General features: G+C 34.2%; 1 protein-coding gene across 2 annotated transcripts in view; it reads right to left on the reverse strand.

Moving 5' to 3' along the window:
* The window catches only part of AGMO (alkylglycerol monooxygenase), a 668,498-nt gene that overhangs the window by 241,307 nt on the left and 404,663 nt on the right, over positions 1-22,528 (reverse strand). For both annotated transcript variants that reach the window (XR_014815905.1, XM_084977164.1), the window contains one exon: positions 7,252-7,334. Coding sequence is in view for 1 of the 2 variants with exons in the window: in XM_084977164.1 (XP_084833290.1) it covers positions 7,252-7,334 (83 nt within the window). In the remaining variant the exon portion in view is untranslated. The remainder of the gene's footprint in view (positions 1-7,251; positions 7,335-22,528) is intronic.

Raw genomic sequence — 22,528 nt, forward strand, 5'->3', positions numbered from 1 at the left:
GGAAAATAATGTTCTCCCACTATCAATCAGAATGACACTAAAAGATTAAAGACAAAAATGATTTTGTGGCACAGGCTTTAGTCAGTTTATTACTAAGTTATTATTAGAATAATCCACTGAATCAGAACAAGTCATAGAATAAATAAAGATTCTTCGGGAAGTCTGGATAAAGGCAAAAACTGGATAAGATGAAGAGGGTAGTAGAACCAAGGGATACCATAAACCAAGTAATCTAGGAAGAACATTTTATTGAAGTTTTATATATTACTGTTCTTGATTTTTATATTCTGAAAAGTAAGCACAAGGGATAAACCACTAGATCTAAGTTTGAAAGTTTCCTTTGTATCCATGACTTACTTCTCCTAATAGTTTTGTGCCTCGCCTGAACCTGGTAAACTGTTTGATAATTTCAAAAATATAAGCATTCTCTGCTAAGGCCACTCAAATCACCATATCATATCTCTTGGTATTGATTTTATTAGGCCAGTGATTCCCAATCTGGTTATACATTTCAATTATCTGTATGGATTTTTAAACACATATACACCTTTAGTGAAAATTTGTGACGGAGAGATGCTATGTATGTTTAGCTTAATATGTCCCACAGATGATCATGGCCCCTTAAGAGTAGAATCTGATGTGTTCATACCATATGTAGTAGAGTGTTTTCATTATTGATTTTATTCTACTCCCTACCCAGTGTTTGTGCTTTTTGACCTAAAATGAAATACTCCTCTCCTGCTCTTATTATGGATTTGGGCATGAGACTTGGTTTGGCCAATGGAATGTTAGGAGGTGTTTTCAAAACAAAGGCTTGAAAAGTACTTTCAAGATTTCGACTGTGCCCTTGCCTCTCTGCCATCACCACGAGACTGTGCTCAGCCTAGGCAACTGAGGACATGTGCAGCTGAGTCAGGTGCCCCAGTTTTCCCACAGCCAGCCTACGTCATTTACAAATGGTCAGTTTCCAGACCTGAAAATAAATCCTGCCAAAATGAGTGGAACTGCCCAACCAAGCTTAGCCTAAGTCACCAAACTACAGGCCCATGGGCTAATAAATGCTTATCCTTTTAAGCCATCGACTTTTCAGGTGTTCTGTAATGCAGCATTAGATGGCTGAAAGAAAGCTGATAAACCATTTTAAACAACACATTAATTTAGATTGATTCTAATTTACAGTTTCAATTTTAATCCCTTGGAAAAGTCCAAAAGAATGTAGGAAAATTGTGGAAAATATAGGTAGATGGATGAATGTATTTAGTGAGAAATTATGTCCTTAACTTAGTGGTTTTGGTCATTCAAACAAACAAATATGATTAGCACATGATACATATGTTAAAAATTTTAATCCCTTATCAGCCTATCACAAATGTCATGGTAATATCCATTGAATCCAATAGAATATGTATCTAAAAATAAGCTAAGTAAACATTAATGGAGTAATATGCAAAAATGTTAAGAATTATCTATTCATTGATCTATCACTTTTTAAAGAATAACATTTTTGCTGTTCTCTTGTATATAAATACATATGAATTATGATATACATATACTCTATATATACATATAGAGTAAATGAAATAAATAGTATAAAATAATAATAAAGATAAGAAAATTACTTATCCCACCTCTCAAAATGCAAACAATCTTTTTTTTTTTTTTTTTGTCTTTTCGCTATTTCTTGGGCCGCTCCCACGGCATATGGAGGTTCCTGGGCTAGGGGTCCAATCGGAGCTGTAGCCACCGGCCTACGCCACAGCGTCTGCAACCTACACCACAGCTCACGGCAACGCCAGATCGTTAACCCACTGAGCAAGGGCAGGGACCGAACTCGCAACCTCATGGTTCCTAGTCGGATTCGTTAACCACTGCACCATGACGGGAACTCCAACAATTTTAATATAACAAAGCATATTCTTCATTTTATGACATGCTAATTGATCACAATTGTTTTCCAAATTTTTAGAAACTATTAAATCATGAATCCATTTGGCTATAATTAAATATTCCTTTTTTCAATAGCATTTTAACAATTGATACATCTGAATATATGCAGAGAAGATACATATACAGAGTTGCATTATAACAGAAATAATACATTGCATATGGAGAAAACTGTGACTTATCAATATTTGAAAGCTCTTATATTTAAGGACTGCTTTTCTCACAACAATGCAAAAGAAAGAAAAGGAAAAAGAGATTAAAAGGAAAGAAAATACATTTTATAGCTAGGACTGAGTGGTATTAAAGATGTTACTAAAATGTCAGTTCCTATCCCACAACTATTCTGTGCTCAGCTAAACTGCTGTAGTAATACTGGGAGCTTCCTGGAATACAATTCAGTGTTAGTAGATAAGAAAAGCAAACATCAGGTTAAGGCACACACACTCTTAGATCAAAGACAAGGTCATTTTGCCATCAGTGCTAACTGAGAGACCATGTTCTGTGCAACATTTTCTGTTCAGTATCTTATCCAAATAATCAAGCCATTTTGTTTTCTTGGTCAGTTTAATTCAGGTGTTTTTTTAGGTTTTTTTTTTTTTTTAATTTTCTTTAGGACAAGCAGCTGCTTTTATTAGATTTAGATGGAGGCAACTCAAGTATCAGTAGTCTGCTTTACTTGATGGCATCATGCTGCTGTCTTTTATTTCATTTCAGGATTGTCTCCTCAGGGCTAGACATTTTAGACATCAACCACATTGCAAATTGAAGCAGGAAGGTTAAAAGGCAGCAGAAAAAAGAAAATGCAGAATGAAGTATATAAACAAATCCTGGCAGGGCAATTATACCCAAGCCATCAGATTCATGGTCAAAAAACCAATTATTTGGCAAATGACTGCTTAATCAATAGGTAATGTATCAAAGCAAGCAGATACATGAAAAACTCTCTCAGAGCAAATAAGGATAGAACATAGGGAAAGGACACTTGTTTTCACCTATACATACACTCCTTAGTAATTCTGTCCTATAAAAAACCCCACCACTCCCTTTTTTTTTTTTCATTTGCTCCAGATATTTTCTAATTTTTTAAATTCCCTTTATACCTATCTTCTTTGATTTTTCTTTTTTCAATAGCTATTTCTCTAATACAATTTTTTTTGCTACTGTACAGTATGGTGATCCAGTTACACATACATGTACATATTCTATTTTTACACAATAGCTCTCTTAATTTTGATTTTTAAAAATACTGATTTCAGGAGTAAATTGCAATGTTTCAAATACCTATATTTATATTTTTGGGTAAACAGAGTAGTAGTCATGGACTAATATAAATCATTTTAACAGAAAAATTACATTATCACAGTATGAACTTGTCACATTTTAATGATGTTAGTTGTTTCAATGCATTTGAAGTTTCTAAATTAGCTAGGTTATTACCATTTTTCTCATGTGATATATAGATACTCAAAAGTTCCCATGTTGCCATGAATCTTTTTTTTTTTTTTTTTTGTCTTTTTGCTATTTCTTGGGCCACTCCCATGGCATATGGATGTTCCCAGGCTAGGGGTCGAATTGGAGCTGTAGCCATCAGCCTACACACCAGAGCCACAGCAACGCGGGATCCGAGCCGCGTCTGCGACCTACACCATAGCTCACGACAATGCCGGATCGTTAACCCACTGAGCAAGGGCAGGGATCGAACCTGCAACCTCATGGTTCTTAGTCGGATTCATTAACCACTGTGCCACGATGGGAACTCACCATGAATCTTTTCTTGGATCCACTGGGACCACACTCAGACATAATCTTCATGATTTGTTTAATTCTTCTTTCAGGATTATTAGAGATTCTTGCAGCCTATTCTCTTCTAAATAATTATCTTGCTCATGTTTTCTACCAAAAAATAGAGCCTTATCTGAAACTGAGCTGGAGCTGGGGATCAGGGTGAGAACTGTAATATGTACGGTACTCAGCAATGCTGGCTTAAATTCTACAGATTTCCATAGATCAGGATGACATAAAATCCTGTATTTTATGGAAAGTAGTGATGCTTTATTGAATTCTACAAATAACTGGATAAAGATTTTTCTATCTTAGAAATAGTTTAAGAAAAAATAGGAAATATTTTGAAGCAAAACAATGTGATCTGTCTTGAAAAGCACTAGATAAAGCTCTTAAAAAAGAAAAAAATACACAGTTTTAACTACAAAGAGAGTTGTTCTGTGTTATTAGTAAAAAAAAAAAAAAAAAACCAAAACACTTCTGTTACTTCTATTATCACTGACATGAAACCAATTCAGGGGTTTCTGAATATCGTACATTGGGCCTTTTATCATATGACTTATTACCATGTTGTCAACATTTTAAACCAATTTTATTTCTCTGGGTTATTTTTGTCATCTTTTTTTGCCAATCTCAACTAATACTGGAATGTGGTGAGTGATTCCACGCATAAGTGAAGAAAAGAGGTGTATAGGGATGGGGAATAATTTAGAGCTAAGACTGTATACTGAAGCATACTGGTATATTCCAGGAGCAAGAAGCCTGGAACAAGTGAAAAAGGAGGGGCTTAGGAGGACATGAAAGAGGTTAGGGAGGCCTGATCATGTAGTGTCTCACTGGCCTTGGTAAGGGCATTTCAGCTCTTCGAGGAAAATATAACTTTCCTTATACTTAAAATGGTGATTTACGGCATTATGAGGTACCAATATATATGTGAAAAAATATAGTATATCACCAGTTCTAAACCAGTGCTGAAGACTTCTAAGCAACTCAATTATGAAACTGCTATATTATTCTGTTATAATTTCAAGATGTTCTTCTATAGACCATGTAGAATCTAATGTACCAAGAAGACATGCATCTAAATGCTTCCCAGTACAATAAAGAAATAAGGCCAGTTTAAGAATCTTAGCTTCAGGACAAATATAGTGACTACATTACTTTTAAAATGGGCAATAATTAACATATAAGTTTAATTTAAATGACACTATAGGAATATTACTGTCTAATATCAAAAAGTAAGAATTCAGTCATAATCAGAAAGTTCTTTTCTTCTTTCCACTACTATAGCACCATGGACAGTGACTAGCCAAAACCATTAGTTAAGACCAGCCTGTTGGTTAATACGGAAAATTCATAATTACCTCCCAGTATTATAAAGAAGACTCAATGACATTACAAGCCTTTGAAGCAATTAAAGTCAAATATTTTATTTGGTTCCTAAAGTTTCAAGAAAAAGCATAGTGTTAGGTAAAGAAAACTGAACTAAGAACAAAGACAAGTGTTTATAGCTCTAAAGTTCTAAAGATAGAAAGCTAAGCTACCTTTGAGAAGCCAATTAACATTTCTGAAGTTCACCATAATCATTGTAAAATGGTGAGGTGGAACGAAAATGTGGGAAACGTTGTCTAAGGTCCTCTGTGTTCTAGATTTGAGTAATGTTACCTAAAATTTTTTCCACAAATGTAGATGAATGCAACCCTAATTTATATATCTATGCCGCTGACATAAACTCTCCATGCTTTCAAATCCACTCAGAGAGATACAATGCCTAACATTAAAAAATGTTTCAATATACTGAATACTAAGCATCAACTATCATACAAGTTAGAGAAGAACCAAACTAAACTAAACTGGCAGTAGAGAAATTTAGTATCACAACTGGAAAGGAAGATCAAATGCAGAATGACTGGATAATTTAGTGAATACATTACATCATAATGAGTAACTCTCTTTATGAATTTTCTCTGCCTATAGGTACACTGATTAATTATTTTCTGCTGGATCTACTCATGTTCCCAAAATGACTGCCAAAATGTTAGATGTCACAGAAGAATCCATTAGAGAAGACTTTTATTTTGCATCTACTTTTCTCTGCTATTGGTGAGAATAGCCGTCTTTTCCTTGAAGATTTTTCCTCATCTCTATTAGGCCAGAAGTCAATCACATGTTTGAGCCATCAGCATGAAAGCTGAATTAATAGGGAGTTCTCGAGTGGCTCAGTGGGTTATGAACCTCACTAGAATCCACAAAGATGTGGGTTCAATCTCTGGCCTCACTCAGTGGGTTAAGGATCCAACACTGTCGTGAGCTTTGGTGTAGGTCACAGACACAGCTCGAATCTGGTACTGTGGTGTAGGCCAGCAGCTGCAGCTCCAATTCAGCCCTTAGCCTGGGAATTTCCATATGCCATAGGTGAGGTTCTAAAAAGAAAAAAGAAAAAAAGAAAAAAGAAAAAAGAGAACAATTATAATCAGAGGCTTAGCTGAACAAAATTAGCCTCTGGTGTGTACATTTTGAAATATATGACCTTCTCTTTAGTATACAGCTATCTAATGCCTGAGCAGAATTGGGGTTCTGTTAACAGGAAAAATAAGAAATGACTGTAAAGTCTACCTTGTTTAATTTCAAAAGAAACAGAGGTTCTACCTCACTCTGTAATATTCTCTCTATGGAAGCTGACAATGACAGACATATGCAACCACTTTGCAATGAAGTATCATTTAGGAAATTGACCATCTCTTAATATGAAGAATTTTCATCCATGGCTTTTCAAACTCTTGAGTTTTATCAATTATGAGCATCACTATTACATGATTTTAGGTTAACAAACACAAATTGATATCTTAATGCAGTGCTTATAACTCTAGTTCAACTGATAGATTTGTTGACAGTGAATTCTGTAACCACCCCGTTTTATACACTTATCTGATCAAATTTATCCCAAAGGCTTATTAATAAACCATGACATTTCTAGTCACTATCATTTCCAATTAGATGCTAAATTATATCCAAAAATAGTTACTAGATTATCTTTTACCAGGTGCAATGTAACATTATCTTACCTAAAACCAGATCTCCTTAAGAGTCCACTTTATCATTTCCCTCATTCCTAATACCCCTACTTTTTACATAATGCTAATAACCCTAAATCCTATTATATAAATATGATGAGCAATTTACTTAAAATATTAATGTAATTATTCACCTAAAATCCTCTGCAAATCATAAGAGAGTATGCCTTAGTTTTCTTTGCCAGAGAGTCATTAGCAGCTGAATAGCGTAAAATTTTCAAGTAACACACAAAATGTGAAATTTTATTTTCCAAAACCCTAATCCAATGAGGAGGTATTATGCATTATTATCCTTACTTTACCAATGACACAATGTGCAGACAAATCAACAGATTTGCCACACCAAAAGTGGAGACTGAGAACAAGGTCATCGTAAGCATAAAAACCAACTCTACTCTTAATTCTCTTAGTCACAAAAATATGATTAATGCAGCAAATGCAGGCTTGTTACCTGATTATTATCCCTTCTGGGTATGACATAATTCTGTCTGTCTCTTTACAAATATATTCCATGTGTGATGTTGATCCAGTGCTCTGAAAAACACACCAGGAAGGCATTAAAGTCTCTTTGCTCAAGAGAAAAAAATCATTAGATTTATGCAAGCCCTGAAAATGGAGATTTATATTTTTAAATGCCATATGCCATTTTAGAGAGGGATCTGGTTTTTCCAAGTACGACATCATAATTGTCCTGTAAGGGAGACAAAGAATAAGAAAAGTAGTTATGAGTTGATCCTTCAAAAGGCAATGGCTCTGGGATCTAGAAATTGGATTACTAAACATTAATTTTCTGATGTTGTATTTTGGGTTTATTTCTTTTAACGTATACCATATGAAAGGTCATATTTAGTCCCATAAGCATTCAGCTGAGTTTTCTTCTTAGTGTCAAAGTCTGAGGTCAGTGGGTAGTTGCTATGAGAATGCTGCTTCTAATCTTTCCATCACAAAATGCATTTAATACTACAGTTTCTCAGACTCGCAGATGTAGAGAACAAACTTATGGTTGCCAAGGGGGAAGAGGGAGGAAGTGGGCTGGATGGGGAATTTGGGGTTGGTAGATACAAACTATTACATTTACAGTGGATAAGCAACGAGGTCCTACTCTACTGCACAGGGAACTATATCCAATCTCTTGGGATAGAACATGATGGAAGATAGTAGGAGATAGATGGTATGAGATAGATGATAGTTGAGATAGATGAGATAGATAGTATGAGATAGAAAATAGTATGAGATAGATGGAAGATAGTATGAGAACATATATATATCTATGACTGGCTTGCTATGCTATAGCAGAAACTGACACAACACTGTAAATAAAATTTAAAAATTCAGTTTCTGAAAGTGGGGGAAAAGACAAAGGTAATAAAAAAAGTCTGAAGACTCTCCAGATAAGTATTCACTGTCTCTTTATTTATAATGCTTATTACATAATGAGTGCATTTTTTGAGAAGATCAACTGCACTGTGAAAGGTCAACTTGCTACAGACAGCACCATCTTTAGTAGAACCAAGTGCTTAAAGACAAGTGATAAGCAATGATGGAATAATACCCAACTGTGGACAATTATCACTAGGAAATATTTCTCATAAGTTTAAGGACATGTTGTCTTGCTTTGTGAATTCTGAACTTATGGATTTAAGCTGCACACCTTGTGAAATCTGCACTTATGGATTAAAACCTGCCTATAAAACATGTCTGTATGTAAATGATGATTTATTACAATCCTGAAAATAAGTTACTCAATAAGATAATGAATAACACCTTATAATGATAAAGCCTTAGTACTGTATTATTAGGGAGAAATAAATTATCTTCAGGAAAAATATTCACAGAAAATTGTAAATATGGAGGTAAAGAAATATTTCTGTTTTCCACAATAGATCAAAGGTCACAGGCACACAAGTCCATAGCCATGCTTAAAAAAAAGGCAATTCAAGTTAAACAAAATTGCCAAAATTTCATAGCAGTGGTCCATTTAATTTTGATTTCGCAGATCACTGGGTAGATATTGTAAGAATATCAAATGGATTTATTAAAGTATACAAGTGGGAAGTGAAGACCTAAAAAAAGAAGAAAAAAACAAAATAAAGCAATAAAAGAAAAAATAGGAAAACATTATTCCTATAGACATTAAAATAATGAAAATGATTATGGTTCATTTACAGAATGCTTTTTCTCTGTAAAGTTAAATGCTCCTGTAAATCAAATTTTCTGATTTTTTTAAGTGTACCTCTCCTATGGAAAGTTTTAAATTAATTTTGCTTTTGATTTTAAAATATTTTATATTTATTTTTTAAGGTAGAAGTTGCAAATATAAGAAAGAACACAAACCACCCATAACCAGTATATGAAAAAAATGCCTTTTCTCTGATTAGTTTGTAGGAAACTAACAAATGCACTAAGAAAAATATAACATTAGTAACCATTACTGTTTTGTTTAGGCACAAGACTGCTTTATCCAACATGTGGGGTTTTTATATTTTCTGTGGTAGATGTTGAAGGGTTTTGGACAATTCAAGAGTTAATAAGCTCAGTTAATTCAATTACGTTTATCAATTATGCACTTCACTTCTTCACCTATAAGTTGCAACTGGAGATTTCTTTCGCCAAGGGAGATAGGAGAGAACTGATTACCAAAGAAGAAAAGCTGGAGAGACTCCAAAAGACATTTTGTAAATGTTTAAGTTTTCTAAATAATTAATATGGATATAAATTTGTTATGTGATCTTTAACTGAAATTACTATTCCAAATGGGGGAAAAAAAACACAAAAAAAGAGGAGAATCAATAGGGCAAACTTTAAAAGTAACTCAAAATTAAAGAATCATGTAACTGTAAAGTGAGATTTACTTGAACTATTTCAGATCTCTGATACTAAAATAGCATATGGAAAAATGTTTACGCATTTGTCTTGCCTTCAGGTCTTCAGAATTTTCAAAAATTATTTTTCATATCTAACTGTGGCAAGATGTAGCTACAATATTTATATAAATCCATGTTTTTACATTTATGGCATAGCCACAGTATAGTTGCCACTTTACATTTTTACTAAAATTGAATGAAATCTTAAATTATTAACTAGAATAAATAACTACCATTCATTTAGGATATTCTACGACAGACTATACCAGGTACTTCAACTACAACTGAAGACACAATAACCCAAATACATGGATAATACATATGGGGAAACTAGAGCTCAAAGAGATAAAGTGATATACCCAAAGTCACTGAATTGGTCAGAAACACTTAAGGTTGAACATGAGTCTATTTGACTCAATTCTGAACTCTCAAAAGTAACTCTTTTTCATCTTTCCAACTAATATACTTGCAAATTTCATATCATGCATGGTGACTGATTATTAAAAAAAATTACACTAGAAATCTGCTAAAAAGGCTTTGTTTAAATTTCATTCAAAATACTCTGTTGAAATAATCTGAAGTCACATTTTAAATAATTGATAAAGGTTTTATATGTGAGAACCGGCTATGTAGGGCTGACACTTGCGTCATTTATTATTTATATATTGCTTTCCTCAAAAATGATTTGAAGTATTTCTAAAATTGACATATCAAAAACATTTGTAATAGTTTTTAATACCCAACATAAAGTGGCAGAATAAAAAATGGCAGATCCTGGAATTTCCTAACTCAAAACTAACAAAATAAATTGATGGGGATATCTGGGTTTGGTGTTTTCCAGAAGCAAAAGAATCTGAACACACTGAGGAAAAATTCAAAGCTCAAAAATATCTCAACAAAGGACAGAATATATTCCAGCCAGGTGGTATAAGGCCTGTCACAGAACTGATGAACTACCAGTTTCCACACTGAATTCATAGTTCTAATTTAACACTTTTGATCCTAACCCACCCTCACCTTCCCCTACACAAACACTGGCACATATTCAGGCTCTTAGAAGACCACAGAGAACATACATTTATGCTACCTCTCAAATAAAATGTTAGATGTGGAGACAAGTCTTACACAATATAGTAAAAGAACTGAGGAAAATCTAACCATATTATAATCAGAAAAACAATATTAATAAAACTGAGTTAGAAATGAGGCAGAATGACATCTATCCACAACACAAGACGGTAGACCAAAGGTGAAAAAATGAGAAAGTGATGAAGTATTTAATTCTGAGATTAACTAGACCCCCCCAAAAAAATACCCCCCCAATGTTATGGCTGTTACCATAGAAGAATTTAAAGACATTATATATTTAATGAAATGAGATATTAAATATGAGGTGATAAAATTACAAAATTAAATTAATATGAGTTTGAGACTCAGAGGAACAAAATGATGAAACAAGCAGTAATACTAAAAAAGCAATGAGTCTGAGACAAGAACGGGAATAAAAATGGCTGAAATAAATTCATAGCATAGAGAAAGGACTTAAAAATTACAGTGAACACCAAATACTGGAAAAAGAAAGATAACTAGAAAGAATATAGTGGGTAAGGAGAAGAAAGATCATCCAGTATCAGAAAAAGCTCTCTCTCTTAGGTAGGCCACAGAACACAGGGAATAGAAAGAAATATGAAAGGCTATAACAGAAAAATATTTTATTCTATGAAGGAAGAATTAAATAAATATATTGAAAACGCATGTTGTGTTACTAAAAAAATGTGATTGGATTATTTAGAAAAAGTTACACACTGAGACACATCCTGGTTAAAATGCTATATTTTCAAGTTAAAATAATTTCTCAGGTCACTGAATACAAAAGGCAAAGGAAAAGAGATCATGCAGAGTAGGGGAGAAAAAAATCAGACTGGTCTGAAACATCTCATCAATAGCTAATACCATAAGACAACGGAAAAAGTCCGAAGTATTCCAGGGCAAAAATAATGTGATCCAATTTTTTTAATCCTCAGTTTAGCTGTCCTTGCAGTATAAAATTAACAGGCAGATATTGCTAAACTGAAAATAAGTCAAGGTAAATAGAACACATGATCCCTTGCTTAAAAGATAAAATGTGATGAAATTCAATCAATTTTAGGAATTAAAGTTTAAGAGCCAGAGAATGGCTCACCAGACCCAATTTCTTTCCATTTACCACAGTCAGCAAAATAAATGAACTAGACTGGGGTCGATAAACTTTTAAAAGGGGTCACAGGGCAAATATTTTAGCTAGGCAGGCTCTAGGGTCTCAGAAGCAGGTATCTTACTGCACTGTTTAGTTCCAAAGTAGTCATAAAGATATGTAAATAGGTGGGTGTGGCTGTTATCTCAATAAAAAATTATTTACAAAAACAGACAGCATGTTGTATTTAGCATGTGAGATATAATGTGTCAGACCAAGGATTAGATGACCACTTATCTCAGCCGGGGTCCTGCAGTGAGGAGAAATGGAGGAAAATATTTAGCTATCTGTAAAAAATATGTTGTAAAGATAAATAAACCTGGTTTTAATCTGAGATTCTGCTATTTTTTGTTAGATGAGCATAACCCAGTGTAACCTGCATGATAAAAATGAGAGTGTAAATTGGTGCAAATATTTGTAAACTGATCTGATAATCTCAAATATAAACAAATCAGTTCATATTTGTGAGATAACAAATCCAATGATATACACAATCAACACAAGAAGGATTAAGATGCTTATCAACAGAGAAGCTGGCTATAACTTACTGAATCACTGCACAGATGACTACAATATGAGAATTCTTTATTAGCAGCATCAAAGACTAGATATCTTAAAATATCCTGACATTAGTCATGGTTCGTTCTTTCTCTAATATATAATATATATTTTATATATTTATATATATATGTATATAGAGACATGCATATGTATGTATGCATGTGATTTATTATAAGGAATACCTAAAATATGATTTATTATGATACATATTATTTATAATAAGGAATTGGCTAATGCAATTATGGAGGCTGAGAAGACCAATGACCTGCCATTTTCAAGCTAAAAACACAGGAAAGCTAATGATGCAGCTCCTGCCTGAGTCTAAAGGCCTGAAAACCAAAAGAATCAAAATTGATGGTATAAAGTCTGAATCCAAGTGTACCAGGAGCACTACCAATCTACCAGCTCAATGGTTGGGCAAAGGGAGTAAAATTTCCCTTCCTTCACCTCTTTGCTCCATTATTCAGGCCCTGAAGAATGGATGATGCCCGCCCACATTATGGAGGGCACTCTGCTTTACTTAGTCTATGGAACCAAATGCTAATCTTCAGAAACACCCTCACAGATACACCCAGAAATAATATTCAACCTGGGCATCCCAGGGCACAGTCAAATTAACACATAAAATTACCCATTATGGTTTCTCCATTAAAAATAGTGAAGATAAAGGATAAAATATTTTTAATATCATCTTTTTCAAATAGTTTATTTGGGCCAACAGTAAGAAGAACACAGAGATCTCAATGGTAAAAAAAAAAAAAAAAAAAAAAAAGACAGCATGATAGGTGAGGGGACAATGCTGTTACTTTAAAAGTCATTGAACGTGCACAATTGTCATCAATTATATTGATTAAATCTGCAGTAAAGATTATACCCCCCAAATTTTTTTTTGTCTTTTTGTCTTTTGTGGCTGAACTGGCGGCATATGGAGGTTCCCAGGATAGGGATCTAATTGGAGTTGTAGCTGCCAGCCTACGCCAAAGCCACAGCAATGCGGGATCTGAGCCACATCTGCAACCTACACCACAGCTCACGGCAGCACCAGATCCTTAACCTACTGAGCGAGGCCAGGGATCAAACCCTCATCATGGATGCTAGTCGAGTTTGTTAACCACTAAGCCATGACGGGAGCTCTCCAAAATAAGTCTAAATTTTGTGTTATTATTTTTGGTAATTTCCAGCAATAAACGGTCAATCATTACAATTTTTAGCCACCTGACCCAGGGTATATCACTGAGAGTTGAACGACACGGTGACACGTTGAAGAAAATTTAAAATCACTGATATTTTCATCTGTTCTATCATTAATAATTTCCTACTACGCCAAAATATAAATGATGAATGGTGACTATAGTAAATGCTCTCTTTAGTTAGGGCTAGGAGCATTGTGATGTATTTAAACGTTTGCAGCTTTCCTACTGATTTTTATAATTTTTGATTTTAGAGCTGCTTTTATAGACTCTGTAATTTACTCAAATTTTTCAGTGTTCTTGTGGAGTTCTGGTAAATCTACACCCTAAACTTATGTGAAAATTTCTATTGAAAATTTCCATTTTCTCACAGTTCCTCATTTAAAGGACAAGTGTATACTGAACTATATCTATTCTTCTGTAAGAGTGGTGGTATCATTGCCTACTCTTTTATATTAACCAGCTCTCTGCTCAAACACAAGACTACATATTGTATAAATATTTGCTACAGTTTTGTGTTTTCATTTATACTCACAGAAAATGAAAGTGGAGAATCAATGCCACTACTGAGAAAAGCTGACAAAAATATGGTGATCTAGTCTAGCTGGTGGAAAATAAATTCCCTCCTTAATTGCTTAGTTCTTCATTTACTTTCTTTATTTAGACACAGCTACATTACAGATAAATGAGATGGGCAGTTATGACAATGTTAAGGACATGTGGCTTTGTTTGTTTCTTCAGGGTAAATTACTGACTTTCAGAACTGGCTGTAATATAAACAACATTAGAGAAGCAATTACTGTGTAACTAATTTTGTTTTTGAAAATCAAGCAGGAGACTCTCAGATATTATTGACAGGGACTGCTAATTCTGATACTCCCTCTGGGAATTCTCACCAAATAAGATTTGTTCAATATGTCTGCAATCTATTCTTGGCAACAGCAGTAAAAAAAATATATCAATCTAAGACATCCTCATAAACAAATCAATGAACCAGAGGCCTCAAACAAATTTATATAGACCTTGTTCCAGTAATACATTTCACTGGCTATGCTTTTAAGTATCTCATTAGTTGTCCATTTAGGATAAGACATTCTCTTTTCTCCACAGGAGATTCACCTTGTGTTTTCAATGGTGACAGAATGTCATTATCAAGCTTGCAAGGATGCACAGCTCTTTATCTACACTGCCAAAAAGGGGCTCCTGACAATACAAGAAGCCATTCAAGTAAAACTTGAGAATTTTAGTGGTTTTCCTGTGGAAGTTTTTGGTCTTAATTATCAGTCTGAGTTTTTAGCATGATGGAAAGATTACCTGATAAAGCACTGGCTTTCCTTTTTTATAGATTGATCACCATAAATTTTAATGATAAAATCCATCACAATGTATGAAAATTATATGTCGTAGAGGTATTTTCAAGGGGATATTTTCAGGTTTTTTTTAACATGAAAATTGATGCCTGTGAAAGAAGCAAATAGAAATGTAATTATCAGCCCTGCTCCTCACACATGAAAGCTAGCAAAGATATACAAGTTAGAGATGGCATCATTATTAGAGTGTACAAGAGGAAGGATGAGCATCCAAATCAGATGAGACGGGGCAGTTGGATAAGGCATGAGTAGATATTACTGCCATTATACTGGAAAAGTTATCCTTCAAAAATGTGATCTTTGAAGACCTATATGTCTCAGTGATTTGAGTAAAATTTTGTTCTTAACTCGGCAGCTGCTCATAAAACAATGTTGAATTAAATTCTTCCAGATTGTTTTTTAAATAAGTGAAGTTAGCAACTGAATAAAAAAACCCTTGTGTCATTGAAAATAAAAGGAAGACTAGGAAAACCTCAAAAATACATTGAGTCAATACAGTAATGGTCAGTTCCTGTTTTGCACTTTCACAAAATATTTTCCTTCACCCTACAGTCTCTCTTTAGAGAATTTGTAATTTGTTTATCTCCCTAGATAGAAAAGAACAAATTTATTTTCAGCTTAGATCTTACTAGACAGTTCTTCCCTAAACTAATCATAATCTAGCAAATCTGATATCTTTACCAACATTCTGTCTCGACAAATGGGACTACCATTATCCTATATGCCTAAAGTTAGAACATTGGAAGAAATTAGAGATTCTTCCCTAATCAAACTTATCCCCTACCAATCAGCTGACCATTTTAACCCCTAAATATTTAGTGAAACATGAAATGATTAAGTGGCCCTAAAGCAGCAGTTCCAGATTGCCTGGTTAAAAAAGCAAGTTTTAGTGTTCCTAAAATCTTGAACAAGTTATTCAAAGTTTATAAACATTCATTTCCTCTTTTTTTAAAAATAAAGATAAAAACTGGTCTAATCTTATAAGGCTGTCATAAAGATTATGTGAAATGATTTATGTAATAAACTTTCAACAGGACAAGTCAAATAGCAAGTGCTCAAGATGTTACCTGTAATCATCACCAGCAGAAACAGCATCACCACCTGCATCAGCATCACTATCATCAGCACCATCACAGTTTTCATAATCATTTTTTGAATCTATTTCTATCTCTCTAATCACTCTTCTTCTGCCTTAATCTAATCTCCAACTCTTGACCTTTGCCTGACAATGTACATTCCTAACCAGTCTTCCTGTTTTCAATTTATCACTCTTCATAAGTAGTTTGTTTGTCTTAATGAAAACTGATCATGTCTCCTCTACTTAAAATATATCTATAGCAAAACCCATCTCTTGAATATACAAGTTTTGATGATTTGATCATTATGGGCTTCACCTGACCCCCCTCACAGAAACCATGCTCCAGGTGTTTCCCAGGTAAGCACTGAAGAACACAAAACTCCAGCCAGCCACAGTCCCATCTTCAAGTGGAGAAAATCTGCTATCTCTTCCTCTGAAAATCTCTTATGTTCCCCCAGTAGAGATGCCTGCTTCCATACCCCCAAAGCACCACGTTCTCTCAAAACATCATTCTCCTACAGTTACCTGATCATCTTCCCAAGCAGACGTTATGCTTCACAGTGTGCATAATATCTCAGTATCTCTCCTTGCACAGTTCCTCATAGCAGAGACACAAACGGCTGGGGAATGAGCACTATTTTTTCAGCATTCCTTTTGTAAAGACCTTGTTGTACTTGATTTTTCTGTCTCCAACAAACTACATCCAATTACTACAAAATCCTATATGTATAACTTTCTCAGTGACCTGCACATCCAATCCAATACCCTCTGACACCACTAATATGCATCAGCTCCCAATTTATTTGTTCTCCATTTTCTCCATCAAGTACACCTCTACATTATTTGAAATTAATCTTCCAAGAGCAGAGGGGGAAATTCATTTACTCTCTTCAACTCAGACTTCCTAACAGTATTTTACTCCTGATTCCCTCATATTTGCTTCAATACGCATTTCTATATGAAATCACCTTGTGTGTTTCTATGTGAATTTCTATTTGAATTTTCATTTCCTCCCTTTCCGAGCGCATGCACGCATGCACACACACACACACAATCTTCCAATCAAATTTTCTCTCTTTTCTGATCCAACTCCCCTCTTAAATCTATGCCATTCTTGACTGTTTCTTTAGGATGCAATGCCCTCATTCCACCAGCTTAACTGGTTGAAATACTACCAGTAAGAAGCACAACTCTTAAACTCATATGCCCTCCTGAAAATAATAATACCAAAAACTTTTCTATGTCTATTCCAATTATGCAATTTCCTTAGGATCTTCAAAGGACTTTGTTATTCTCTAAAGACACCTAATACGCTCTACTTTTCATGTTAATTTTTCAACCTAAATGAACTATTTAATCTAGCTCTACCTTCAAAAGTACGAAAACATTATTGTGCTTTATGTCAAATAAATTAAACCCTGTATGATTTTTAATTGTGTATTTTATTGAAAGCCATGGATAAGAAACTTTGCTTATCACTGGAGAGCTGATATAAGTATTACAGGTTTCATCAGTATTCTACTCATAGTAGTAGAATATTTTCTAGACTTTTCTCTTGGCATTTTGGATCAATTTGACTTTTTTCTTAATAATACTATAATCTTGTTTTTCTATTGTTAGTGATAACTTTTCATGATGTGTCAGGATGTAATTATTTAGCAGTCAAGGTACATTTTATTACTCTTAAATCATGACTTAAATTTATATCCCTCTCTTCTAAGTAGATTACTAATTTCATTTAAAAGCATACATTTAAACAATTGGTGAATATCTAATCAAACAAGATTAATTTGAATAACTACAAACTGATGTATGTATCTAAGATATGAAATAAGAGTACCACACATTATCAGCATGTATGAAAAAGATCTGGACCGGGAGGCTAAAAACCTGAGACCGTTTGTAAACAGCAAGACCAAAATGGAAATGGTCTTGATTTCTGCTATAAAAGGAATCTTTAAATTAAACATATTGGAAATACAAATAGAAAAGCTTATTACTCTTTGATACTGATTTCACTTTATCTAGGATTTATAATCTCCTGATGGCTGTGAATTTATTTTTATTTAAGAAAAACCTACCTCCAATCTTTTAAGTCCTATATGCCAGGCATAGCTCTTGAATATTCACATGAGTTTAATTCACTTTGAGAATTTTAGGGGGAGAAGGATAAAATTTTATCTTATGGGTTGGGCATCAAAATTCTCTAAGCATTAAAAATACATTTTCAGAGATGTAATATTACAAAAAATGATTAGTCTGCCTTTCAAAAAATATAAATTACTTACTTCTTTCCAAAGAGGATTTTGAGTTTACTTGATCAAACCGAAGCCATAACTTCAAACATACCTGTGCTTTAGGTATGTTTTTAATAAAACTCATTTTTAATCTCTCCTTTGGGGTAAATAAAATTTTTTTCACACCCACTGTAGATAGCATGCATTTATTCATTCAAATAATGCATACCATATGCCTTCCATGTGCCAGGTATATATCAAACACTACCTCAATAAATGAGTCTATAAAGTAAGACACTGGTTAAATAGTACACTCTCCTATTGTACTTTTTATCTAAAGGGGTTCTTTTATGTGGCTCTTTTCTAAAGTGAAATTTCCAACAGAAACTTAGGAAACACCAACTTCTATACTCAGTCAAAACCATATGTGGAAGAACCCTTTATTTGTATAATAAAATTTCAGGGAATATTGACAGCTCTTCTAAAATTCAAAACTAAAAACTGAACAAACAGAACCACTCAGTTCTACTGGATAACTTTTGAATTCTCAATAATAAAGAATTTTTCATTTTGATTAATGAAGGTCTTATTTAAAAACACATTTCATAAAAGATACTCTAAAATATGGAGTCCTGTTGGATTCTGTTACTTTTTAGATATGTGTATATTATGAGCCACATTTTATACATGATTCTATCTACATTTAAGACAAACATGTTCCAGAAATTTCCTCAGGGCAAATTTTGATAAAGGCTGTTTGGTGAACACATGGTCTCTGCCCTAGTGAGGAATTATCACCAGAGCAGGGCAGCAAGAAACTGAGAACATTTCTTACATTTCACAATTTGATCTGAACCTGTCCGTGGTTTCATAAATTATTTATACAGACACCTCAGAAATTTCCTTACAGATGCATTCTCTAAATTAAAACAATTAACTTTCCTGAGAAGGCCATTGTAAAAGAGCTCTGTCTCCTTAAGGTTAAGGATGATGTATAAATGTGTACTGACATTCAAACACATTCATCAAATCAAAGGCAAATACAATTAATAAAAATACCAAATGTTTGAATAGGAACTGTCATCCATATACTTGAACTTCTATTCAAGCCAGAAGTGAAAACAGTCTGATTCATGTACATGAAAATAGCTATGATAAATGTGAGACAATTCACGAGTCAACTTTTTTTTTTTTTTTCTCCTGCCTTTTAAGGCAGCACCCATGGCGTTTGGGAGTTCCCAGGCTAGGAGTCAAATCAGAGCTGCCAGACTGCCTACCTACTGAGTGAGGCCACAAATCGAACCCGCATACTCATGGATATTAGTCTGAGTTGTTCTGCTGTGCCACAACAGAACTCCTAGGGAGTCAACTTTTAATTAGATTTCACTTTTTATCACATATACAAAGCAGTTTAATATTATTCCCCGTGTGTGTGTGTGTGTGTGTGTTCTTTTTACGGCTGCACCTGTGGCATATGGAAGTTCTCAGGCTAGGGGTCAAATTGGAGCTGCAGCTGCTGACCTACACCACAGTAGACACAGCAATGCTGGATCCAAGCCTACATCTAAAACCTACACCACAACTTGTGGCAATGTGGGATCCTTAACCCATTGAGCGAGGTGAGTGGTGGAACTTGCATCCTCACAGACACTATGTAGGGCTGCTAATCCACTAAATCACAATGGGAACTCATTTCCCACTTGTTTTTATGTTCACTATGTAATTTCGTTATATCCTATTTTTCTTCCCATTTTTTTATACTTTCAGTATCTTCAGTAGGTTTTCCATCACTTTTAAGCTTTATTTATGGATACAAGTTTTGTAGTTTATTTTTGTGTAAACATGGCAATGCATTTGGGAAGTACAGAATCTTGTAAATTGTTACTTGAAAGCAATGCAAAAATTATAAATTTAGTAATTCCATTTTATTAAAGGGAGATTTAGTATTTTAAAATACAACTTTTGAGGTTTTTTTTTAAATTCTAGCTATAAAACTCAAGATACATTCAGATACAACTTCAAAGTCTATTCAACCAATTTACAATGTTTGATTAAGTTAATTTATTGATGTACTGAGATTCCAGATCCAATGTGTAAGTCTGAAGAGTTGAGAACGGTCTGTGTTTGCTGGGCCTACTAAAATATGGACTATTTATAACAAGTAAAAGTGAAGGGCTTTATCTTCCTTGGTATACTGTAAAGGCAGTTACTCAAAGGCTTAGTATGACTGGAATGGTGAAGTAAATTTACCATGCAAGAACTCCGTACCCACGCCAACCCTTAACTATGTTTGTTAGGATCTGACATTCTCTTACCCAAGGTAGTGAGAAACATAATCAAGGGAGCCCTTCACATCCATCTTTAAAGAGCTTTATTGTACCTCTTCTTTATAAGCCATTTATTATAGAGGACAGTGCTACAATCAAATAGGGATCTCTAAATACCATTGAGATCCTGGGATTTCAGAGGCCAGATGGTAGTACTTTATTGTCAAGAACAAGGTGAACGTAGTTGTTTGGTCAGAGAGTCAAAACATTTATCAGAATAGTCTAATCTACAGATATTTTTGTATTGGCTAGTGGATCATGGCATCCCTACAAGTGAAATAGATGGACAGTCTATTAAAATCATATTTGATTTGTGGAAGTGGGAAACTCTGGCCCAAAGCCCCAACCCCCAAATATTTTGATTTGGTCTGAGACAGAGTGCAGGTGTCAGCAATTTTTAAAAGCTTACAAGGGATCCTGTCACATATCCAACAATGGAAAACAGTGAGTTAAGCTATTGATTATTTTCCTTTGACCATTATAAGAGTTGACTATATGTAGAAAACTGATTGATGTGGATGTCACCAAAAGTGATTCCTTCCACCTGCTCTAGAGAAATGAATAAACAGTGAAAGAATCTTGGGCACCCAAGATACAAGGATGAAAGAAATACAGATATGGAGATAGGTAGGTAGATAGATTGATAGATTTACCTTTACTCATATTATACCTTACAAATTGATACATCCCCTTGGGTGAGGCAGTTTGTACCCCTGACTTGTATGGACAACTCCAACTACAGAGCAGGATTGATTACACACTAATAATGGGCCACACATGTATATAGTTTTAGAAATGGAAAAATTCAAGTGATAGGCAGTACATACATATAACAGTATAAATGTTCTGTGTCTGAAACCTTAGAAATGTTGACAAATGAAGTAAAAAATGGAAAACATAATTGCAAATGGTTAAAATATGATAATATAATCACTAATTTTGTTTGTGTTCAGTTACCAAACTTAAGAAGAATGCTACCTACCAATTTACATATATATATATATATATATATATATATATATACACACAGTATAATGTTTTATTTATTTTTTATTTTTATTTTTCCACAGCCCAACCTGCATCATATGGAAGTTTCCAGGCTAGGGGTTAAATCAGAACTGCAGCTACAGGCCTACACCACAGACACAACAACACAACAACGCCAGACCCTAGCCACATCTGCAAGCTATGCCACAGTTTGCAGCAATGCTGGATCTTTAACCCACTGAGTGATGCCAGGGATTAAACCCATATCCTCTTGGACACTATGTCAGGTTCTTAATCCACTGAACCACAATGGGAACTCCAGTATATAAATTCTATATTGACTTATAATAAATTATGCATGGCTTTGCTATGTATTCCCCCCATTTTATAGAACATAATTTAATCAGGTGAGATGATATTGATGATTACATCAAGAATGGGTATTCTGATATAAGCAAGATATTTTTCTCTAACTTGATACTTCTAATTTCTACAATGTTAAAATTGACCCTACCATCTTTTCACTATCCTCCACTTTCCTGATACCATTCCCCTTTTTCTATCCCAATCAAATTCTAAGGTCAGTCTTATAAATACTTTCTTGGACACACTCTCAGCTTCCTTGCACCTCTCTTTGTCAAATTTTCCTGGTTGATTATATTCAATTTTGTAACCCCTAAACCCCTGCAGCTGAATGTGCCTACCCAGATTAAATTCTAAGGTCAGTCTTATAAATACTTTCTTGCACACACCCTCAGCTTCCTTGCACCTCTCTTTGTCAAATTTTCCTGGCTGATTATATCCAATTTCCTAACCCATTAACCCCTGCAGCTGAAGGTGCCTAGAGGGAGATACAGGACCTATTTACTAACTCCACTTTC

Source organism: Sus scrofa, chromosome 9, assembly GCF_054392235.1.
Source record: "Sus scrofa isolate SSC_HxYL_T2T_F1_AM1 chromosome 9, Sscrofa_HxYL_maternal_Yorkshire_Landrace_v2.0, whole genome shotgun sequence".
Classification (NCBI taxonomy): Eukaryota; Metazoa; Chordata; class Mammalia; order Artiodactyla; family Suidae; genus Sus; species Sus scrofa.